This window comes from Ylistrum balloti, unplaced genomic scaffold, assembly GCF_031769215.1.
Source record: "Ylistrum balloti isolate Yb309-2 unplaced genomic scaffold, AGI_CSIRO_Ybal_v1 Utg370024, whole genome shotgun sequence".
NCBI classification, from domain to species: Eukaryota; Metazoa; Mollusca; class Bivalvia; order Pectinida; family Pectinidae; genus Ylistrum; species Ylistrum balloti.
This window is the reverse complement of record NW_026782090.1, coordinates 1,031,132-1,040,729: the sequence shown is the minus strand read 5'-3', so window position 1 is coordinate 1,040,729 and position 9,598 is coordinate 1,031,132. Positions and strand designations below refer to the sequence as shown.

The 9,598-nt window shown below is 36.8% G+C and overlaps 1 protein-coding gene across 1 annotated transcript; it reads right to left on the bottom strand.

The window, feature by feature from the left end:
• Window positions 1-5,081: 5,081 nt before the first annotated feature.
• On the bottom strand, window positions 5,082-9,227 carry LOC132548698 (uncharacterized). Its single transcript, XM_060212577.1, has 3 exons — window positions 9,015-9,227; window positions 7,084-7,468; window positions 5,082-6,652 (listed from the first exon to the last, which is right to left on the bottom strand). The coding sequence occupies exons 1-3, from the start codon at window positions 9,225-9,227 to the stop codon at window positions 5,082-5,084; spliced, it is 2,169 nt and encodes a 722-aa protein (XP_060068560.1).
• Window positions 9,228-9,598: the final 371 nt, after the last annotated feature.

Genomic DNA, 9,598 nt, shown 5'->3' with positions numbered 1-9,598 from the left:
GACCACGTCAGTGTGTAAAATTCACAAATCCACGAAGTCCGTGTATGTATTATTGTGGGCCATGGCACTTTTGAAATTAATTGAGATCTGGCACGGGAAAGTGATTATGTAACTCCTCTTCGCAATAATGTTTTCTCTCATTTCTGGGAGAGGGGTTCCGATATACACCCCATATAATAGTGAGAGAATTCTCGGACTCCTCATAATGTTTTATGCTTTAAAAATGGCTACTTCAATTACTTTTTATGTTATAAAATGAGTGTTGAGAGAGAGAGAGAGAGAGAGAGAGAGAGAGAGAGAGAGAGAGAGAGAGAGAGCCAATTCCGCCTAAACCACATTTTTGCGCGTAAGAGAGAGAGAGAGAGAGAGAGAGAGAGAGAGAGAGAGAGAGAGAGAGAGAGAGATACAATTGTGCATATGTCCCGAATCTTGCACAAGTCAGTCAATGGACACATTAGTTATACGTCACTTGTAAATTGTTTCGAGTAAACGAAATGGAATGCTCCAATCCCCCCTCGCCTCCAAACCTATCCCAAATTCTGGTTTTCCATTCCTTTGCTCTATAGAATAACTGATTATTAACAGAGAGACAACACAATGCAGCTTTATTGATTTTTCGACATTTTTTTTTTTTGTATAAAGAAATCAACTGAAGCCCTATAAATCATCGGATACTCGTTGACGTTGGAAAGCATCACATGGTTTATAAAGAAATACATTTTTTCTAAATTGACGTTTTGATTGTTGACAAGGTAGTGAAATTTACAATTTATCTTGCAAACACGTAAGATAATATCGCATATTGTGGTTACCAGTTCATCCCAGTTCTTATCAAACGTGTGGGATCGAATATCCTTTATTTCTACACTCCTCTTTCTCAGCTGATCTCTCCCAAATTACGTAATACAATAACGTGACGTTATGTATAATCATACTTCCCAATAAAGTTGATAAAACGTGATGTACATGTTATAATCATGATGTGTTAAAAATGTGGCTAAAGAGACGTATTTCTTCGTTGAAATGTGTTCTTTAATCAACTGAAATCCAGAAATATGTTACTGGAGTGAAAATAATAATAACAGATCAATAGTATCATTATCCAAACTCAAAATCAATAACACTAAGGCAAATATAAACGAACGAAATATTTACTCGGAACGAAGGAAATATGTACACGAAGACTCACGAAAAAGTACAAGCAAAGTAAGACCAAGTGTTCCGGAAGAGTAAGCGACAGAGACGACACCGCCTAGTAAATCTTGGTCTTTCAAAATAAGTGATATCATGGTATCAAATGAGAATAAGATATACAATAACGGAACCAACAGGCAAACTAATGAGCACCAAATACGTCCAGCTTCATATCGCACACAGAATTAGACAATTTCTCAATGATATAACTATCAAAACAATGAAACATTAGAAATGGAATCGGGGTTATTTGAAATCGGATACAGTGAAAAGAAATTACAATGTTTTCACAAAATTGGATAGAATAGTATTGTTACCATGCAATCATGTTACTAGAGCATTAAATGACTTTTTATAAGTAATACTCTATTTGTAGATGTAAGGTTGGAACAAAATTCTTATTTCTATCATATCATCAATGTAATGTGATTATCACGATAAAAATTGTATATGTAAATTTTACGATTCTGCTATAAATAATCACGCCACAATTTTTCAATGCCGTACAGGTTCTTGTATTTAGGCACTGATGGTGTTCTCTAATGAAAGGAAGTGATACCGCTTTAAACCTGTCATTGGAATCTACTCTTATTTCATTGGCGTCTCTTAACCATTTCTACTTCCAACCATTCTATTGCCTAGACGAAATGTGACCATGTTTTTAAGTTGGTTTTGTGTATAAATATCTCCTAAATGATGTTTAAGGTGACCAAGCTCTATAACTTTTAATTTTCAAAAATTGCTTATGGTGTTTTGTTTTTTGTTTTGTTTTGGAAAATCAATACATTATTTCGGGCTGCTGCAACCTCCCTGTCTAGATTTTGACTTTTCTCTCGATCACTTTTAGTTTTTTTAAGTCGTTTCCTAGGCTTCAAAATCTAGGTTCTTAGCAACATTGATGAATCCTTAAGAACGAAACAGCTTTATCATGCGGTTAAATTCATTTTTGGCTTTTTGGCTCTATTATGCCCAACTCTAAGTTATTAGAAGGTTTTCTTTACTAGTGTGTCTTTTGCACAATCTATGTTAAAATTCGCATGTTTTGTTTGAGTACTACCGAAAACGAAAGTAACATCATCTCCACGTCGGAGTGATTCCGTGTCTGCACAGCGAATGTTGCAATATACTGGTGAGGAGTTTGAGTCTTTAAAAAGAATTACTGATTAGTAAACAAAATCGTTTTTAAAACCAAAAACCAATGAAGCGAGAGTGTTGTCAATGAAACACAAGACGCTTACTGTTCTTGAACGCCTGGTTTCATTCTTCCTGCAGATATTCAGAGAGAGTGTACGTTTAAATCTTTTATTTGTTAATATTCCCCTCCCAATTCGAAATTTTGATTTTGAAACAAAATTATGTGTTTATTGTTCTTTTTTACATCGAGCGTACTAGTGGGCATCAACAATTTTCATATCGCTTAAGGAAAGGGAATAGTTTCCAATAAAATGATGATATAACGCAAACTTCATGCTGTATTTCATAATAGGATAAAAACACACAAAAAAAATTACCTGTTCTAATGATAAACTATACATATACACATATGTGAAGATTTTTTTAACATGGACAACATCCGTGACACCTGCTGTGCATTATGATCAGTTGTTTGTCAATGGTTCGAAATTTACATAGTAACGCCTACATGCTAATGTATTGAGTGCACACACTCATCATGCAAAGACTTAGGTTGGGGACTTTTCGATTTATCCACAATTTATAGGACTATGAGACAAAGAAAGGGGATATTTATGAAAACAATGACAATGCGATTCAGTCAGTTCCATGTGAAGCAAATGTTTTTCTACCAGAGTTGATTTACCTGTGTTTTGTTCGCGTGATCTGTTACCTGTGCTTCTACTTGTGTGATGTGTTGGGTGAGGGTACATTCTGCATAGCGATACAACAGATCACTTTTCTTATTACTTATTTCTTTTTAATCAATAAATTAACAAGACACAGTCATATATTAATACATGTACATCCAGTAATATTACATTTGTTAATACACAACAGATTCTATTGGAATATTGACGCTAGATTTACGTGGTGTGAACTTCATGACAACGATGTATGTAGTAATAGGAAGAAAGCAAAACTGAACACGTTTTCACAAAATATACATCGATTTCCAACAAGTACACTCCACTGGTTATAATATAGAGAAGCCCTCCTATTTAACTGGAAAACACACTGGCCAAATGACAGATTATACTCTTTCTCCAAGTAAGACACATTGGATTCGATGTTACACAGTATTGCGCAAATCAAGGCGATGCCAGTATAGGATATTATGATGACGACGACGACGACGACGACGGTGACGATAACGTTCACGATCCTCTACTGCTTTTTCAATTGTATCGTTGGGCAAGATTATTGACGCGAAATGGCGTATACTACAGAGCACCTACCACATGTTGACTAGAAAGGTAGCTGCCTGGTTCTTCAGAAAAGATGTGAAAGCCTCAGAGTGCTGTTGGAAGAATGATCAATCTGGCGATGATCAATCTGGCGAGGATCAATCGTGGTTTTAAGTCAATGTTCGTGCTCCATTGTTTACTTGGGAACAAAAGCTTGTTAAAAAAAAGATGTTTTTAGTATTTTCACTCAAGTTGTGAACATAATTTAATGTAAACCAAACTAGACAAACAATAGTTTATTTCAATTAATTTATCGACAAGATATGTAAAATATATAACTAAACTCATCTATTTCTCGTTTCTCTTTTTTTATTAATTCAAATTCATAGACATTGTTATGCTTCGTTCATCTATCCCTTTTTCCCCAATTTTCGAAAACAGTTATAAAATGATAAGGTCTTATCACATGAAGAATCTGCCTACACTACCTAAAACATTAATGCCGATACAATGTGTTCAGGACTTAACATAAGTTCAGTATAGTTACAGGCTGATATAAAACACCTGTCTACATTTACAAACACAACAAATACAATGTATGATAAACGGTTTATAATACAATTTTGGGACTACAAAGATATTGGAGGTAACGTTTAAATTGTATATAAAATAACACGTATTGGTAAGGAGATTTCTGATGGCATCAAAATGTTTCAGAAACTACTACATATTGGGAAATTTCTCATATCTACTACATTACATATCATCTTAGGACATCCATACGTTACAATGGAAATCAAAAGAAAATGATATCAAATAAGATGAGGTGTGAAAACATGTTTTAGATGTTTCGTCACTATCATCAATGTAAGACACCTTAACAGTGATACTTTGTAAAAACTTTTGTTATATTTTTTTTTTTTTAAAAAAAACACTACAAAATAAACATTTAAAACAAAATTAGACAAAAGTGTCTACTATATGACAAGCAAATTCGCATTTGAACAGTTACTAGGAATTTTCAATTTTAGGTTTACTTCGTTTACAGTTAAAATCACGTTTTATCACATCACGGTCCATGGAAGAAGAGCTTTAGTGATACAGATTTCGACAACGCCATTATCGACCAGTCATCAATTCTTGAATTCACTTGTTATTATATTTATAGAAATCAACATGTTTATCTTTGGTGAATATGGGTATGTATTACAGCTTACGATGACGACCTCTGTTTCGCAACGGTCAATATATCAGTCTTTGGGGGTAATGGATATCCATATTCAGCTCAGTAAATGGTAATATTCGTAAACAATGCATGTGTTACATTGAACAAAAACAACAAAAACACATTGAGGAAGTTCTATGCAGCTTCCGATTGACATAAGTGTTACAGAAAACCATGCGCTTTTGTCAGAAGTCAATACATGACGTTATCAAGGCATTTTCATTCGATTATAAGTTATATGTACTGATCCCCAACCACAACTATAATTGTGATATTGAACTAGTCTCAGTTACTATCTGGAACTATCTTACTTCGTTCTTACAGAAACATATATCTCCCTCCTTTTCACATCCAATCCGATTGTCACCGTAGTTCATACAGTACACTGTGAAGACCTCGAGCCTCCCTCGACAAAGGCACGGCCCTGATTCGGGCGTTTTCATTACCGAGGGGGCGGGGTCATTATCGTACTCGGCAATCATACCACGTGACAGACTGTGGCTATTCTGGTTGTAATTTCTATTGTTCTGACCGCTGTTGCCGTAAGTGGATTTCCCATATCCCTTATTAAACCCATACTGCTGATTTGTATTCCTCTGATTTCTGTTCGCATTATTACCATAACTGTTTCCGTTGTACATTTTATTGTTTTTCGCATTTGTGTTCCACTGATTGTTATAATTAATATTTTTGCTATATCCGGAATTTCTGTTGCTGGATTTGATACCATTGGTACCGTAACCACTATTTCTATTCGTGTATCTATTCGTGGATTGTCGGTAATTTCCGCCATTATGTACTCCATTAGTAAAGAAGCCGCCATTTCTATTCGGATATTTAATTTTGGATTGTGGGTAATTGCCGCCATTGTGTACTCCGCTATTAAAGAAACCACTATTTCCTTGTGGGTGACCGTTTATGAATTGACGATTGTTTCCAACATTGCTGATTCCCCTGAAATCATTACCAACAAATCTTTCTGGGTATCCAGTCGGAATGTTTTGGACGTTTTCGTTATTGACGTAGTAATGTCCGAATGGATATCGTACAAACGGCTGATGTATTGTACCAAATCGTGTGTATTCGTTGTTAAGACCAGTATATGACTGTCCATACCATTGAAGACTAGGAACGTAGGTATTCCACGACGAATATGCAGGGGAAATTCTGGGTAGGGTAAAACCAGAATTAGACACGCCCCCAAACGGCTGAAGATGATTTTTCATTTGAGAGGCAAACAATGCAAGCAAAAGAAATATAATACCAAGTCCTGATTGTCCAGACAGAATGCTTGTTACACCTAAAACACTTGGAACTATGGCAGCAGCTGCTGCGACCTGTGGTTGTACCAGCCGAGCAGCCTGAGGGGTGGTGTCGCTGACGGTGGTTGTACTAATGGTAGAAATGGTTACGCCACTTGTTGGTTCTGGCTCTCTGGTCGAGCTAACTTGTTCCGCCGGTCTAGATGTTGTCAGAACGATAATAATCGGCGGGCGTGTGGTGGTGGCAGACGTGGTTTCTGTGACAGAGGGTGTGGCTTGTACAGTTGTAGGAGAGGTTTGTGTGACGATAGTTGCCGATCGTGTGGTGGTTGGTGTGTTTTGATTGGTCGTTGGTGCTATGGTGGGAACAGTTCCAGCAGTAGTTACATCATTGAGAGATGCAGTTGTCAGAACAACAGCGGACGTTGTATGATGGGGCAAGGTCCCTGGGTTTCCGTCTGCGGAGAATATACTAGCATATTCGTCGTAACGGGGCCAGTCGAAGTGATGAGGGAACTGTGTCCCCTGTGGCACTATGGCAATGTCGGCACAATTGGTCACTGTGGGGCCACAAACCAGCATATCCAACATTTGGCACGTGTAAGCTCCGTCTGCGCAAAAAGATGGTTTGAACAATAAGAGGATGACGTCACGCAGGCCGTTCAAATGTACATACAAACGGGAAAAAAATTGTAGTCATATAAAAGTAGTGGCATTTGTGCAATTGTAAATGTCCCAACAAACTTCTTGATCAATTATGATGACACAATCATACATGTAAATATATATTTGCTGTAAAATGATATGTAATATTAACTTATGCAGGGCCGTTCAATGGTGCAATATATCGCTATACATTTTCACAAAAGTGATATTGCATCAAGGCCAGTACATCTACGTAGCTGTCAGAGAGCATCATGGGAAATATATGATACAGAAACGTAACAATTGAAAATAAAACAGATAGAAAAGAGACATTCATATATCTTAATACAACTAAGCATCATAACACAATGATCTGTTCATGGCGAATAGGACTCACCTATCCATTTCCACTGAAGTACACAATTATCACACGTAAGACCGACCGGAAGTTGAAGAGTATATGTTGCATATCCGCTGTAAGTCGGTGCCGGGATCGTCGTCTGTCCTGTGTTTGCCCAAGTCAATTTATGTGAAAAACAATCGTGCGTGACAATTGTAGAAGCATCCGTTTTACACAAGGCAAATTGGTAAAATCCGCCTGCTAGGGGTGTCCGAACATCAAGTGTGACATTGATGGTGGCGCCCTCGTGATAGTACCATACCACTTCACCGATAGCGTATTCACCCCCGGGTGCCTCATTGGACCTAACCGCCGCGGGGTTAGTGGGGTCCACTGCGTCACCACAGGGACCGCACGATGTCTGATAGGTAGTAGGCGTCACCTAGATAGAAAAAAATCACAATGTTAGGAGTAGGTTAATGTTTCATCAATAAATATCTTCTATCTGTTTTTGGAATATGTTGAGAAAAAAATAGAATTCATACGCCAGAACCTATTATACCGGATCTGGATCAGTGTAAGCAATCTCTGGATATCAATAATATATCAAACCCTGACATGTCCAACCATGTAATACATGACTTCAAAATTGTGTAAATTGAAGCCATCAAATCGTACACAAGGTTGTTTTTTACTTATTTAGTATAGACAGTTTTTCCTTGACGACGAATCATGAAATGGAAGCAAGACTATTCATAAAAAATATGTTTTCCAACAGACAACCGCAAGCTTGGTGGCTCTCATCTACTGAATTAAATAAGATCTAATCTTATACAACATTTACTTAATAGTAGTGAGTCATCAGAATCCATGGATTTTGGCTGTCATAGCGATATCTTTAAGGTGCGATTGATTTAGCTCCTGCCTTTCGTTTGAAGATGTAAGAGAGGTTAATGTTACACGTAATTCAATGACCGTCTCGCTAATGTTTCGCTTGCTAATTACTAATTGCTAATAACTTATACAACATGTATATTATATATGCTTTGAAAATCTTCTGTTTCCTGTTCCACGTGTTTTAGTTCGATATTGATCATAAAACCATTTATCTAATCAATGTAATGATAATGAGCACGCATATAATTAGGGGGGGGGTTGATGTACCTAGGACATCGACTTAAAATTAAAGAAGTGGAACTGCATACTACATGTATCAATGAAATAAGGAAATAAGGAAATTGTTCGTTTCTGCCTTTCATCGTCAGTATCAGAATTATGATGCATAGACTCATTTTAGAATATTTACATGTCCATGTGTATGGCAGGATCTAGTCGACACCCTATCCCTAACAGTGTGAAATTTATCAAAATCTCAATCCTTCATTCTACTTATTGTTGTTTTTGTCATTTCATTTTCCTGTTATTTAGACATCCGGAATTAGAAAATAAGGATTGATGTTAATGACTTTGACCAGAGTAGGTTTCCATCAGTGTACAATGTTTAAGTTTAAAATGATGTTTTTCTCGTCAAATGAGTATATGAACTGTAAAGGTTAAGCTTTTATAATCTATTTTTTTAGAAGGTCAGAGGAATAGGACCTGTCCTATCGTGATGTCAGCGGAATGAGCAATAGACAAACGTACAGAGGAAATGAAGCGGAAACATGTTCTAGGTTTCTACTTAAGTTACACATATTATATAGTTGGTAACTTGTGAAATTGTCTATACCTTATCATTTTCCTTATTACCACAAATAATTTAATATTACCCTTTTATGGTAGTAGTTTATATAAAATGATATTAACATTATGGTACAATAGATATCTGATCTAGAATCCTACAAATTAAGAAAAATCTTAATCAAGTGAAAACTGATCTACAATCGTGTGTATAAATATGATATTAATGTTTGGTGTGGTTCTTCAACAAAACTCGACGTGATGTTATATTTGTATTAAAATCTACAAATTAAATCAGAAGAACTTACGATCTTGCCACCACAATTGAGGTTTGTTGTGTAGTCAAAATTAGCGATGAGTCGAGAGGCGTACTCCGCGTTCCCTAGGTAAGCCCACATTGCTGATCGGCCCGGGGGTGCGTACAGAGCAGCCTGTCCTTTAATTTCACGGATACAAAACACCATCCAACACAAAAACAAAACCCCCAGGGGACAGACCACACACTCGAGTCGACCTTTCATTGTCATCAACACCCGGCTAGTTCAAGTCAAAAATATTATCCAAGAAGTCACCATTGTCTTGTTTTGGAGGTCTACGTCCGGCGTGTACTTCTCTAGCGCAGCACTAAGGACCCGAGGTCGGACAATCGTGACGATATTTAGAATTCTGACCACGCTGGACACGGATGATTGATTAACAAGGAAGTTGTAGCGTGTAAGTGATCGTTCCAATGTTGAAGAGTTGACCGATACGTGTGTTAAAGGATACATGTATACATCTATATACCCAGGTAACACTTCTAAGCACGGAATGTTGATGGCTACATAATGTATGAGAAATATATTGAATCACGTGATTCTAGGGGTTTTATTTTTTAAATATGAAGGATATA

Coding starts and splice junctions, on each gene's coding strand:
- LOC132548698 (XM_060212577.1), bottom strand. CDS start 9,227: ATGAAAGGTCGACTCGAGTGTGTGGTCTGTCCCCTGGGGGTTTTGTTT. Junction 7,469..9,014: donor TCAATTGTGGTGGCAAGATC/GTAAGTTCTTCT, acceptor TTTTCTATCTAG/GTGACGCCTACTACCTATCA. Junction 6,653..7,083: donor ACTTCAGTGGAAATGGATAG/GTGAGTCCTATT, acceptor CTTTTTGCGCAG/ACGGAGCTTACACGTGCCAA.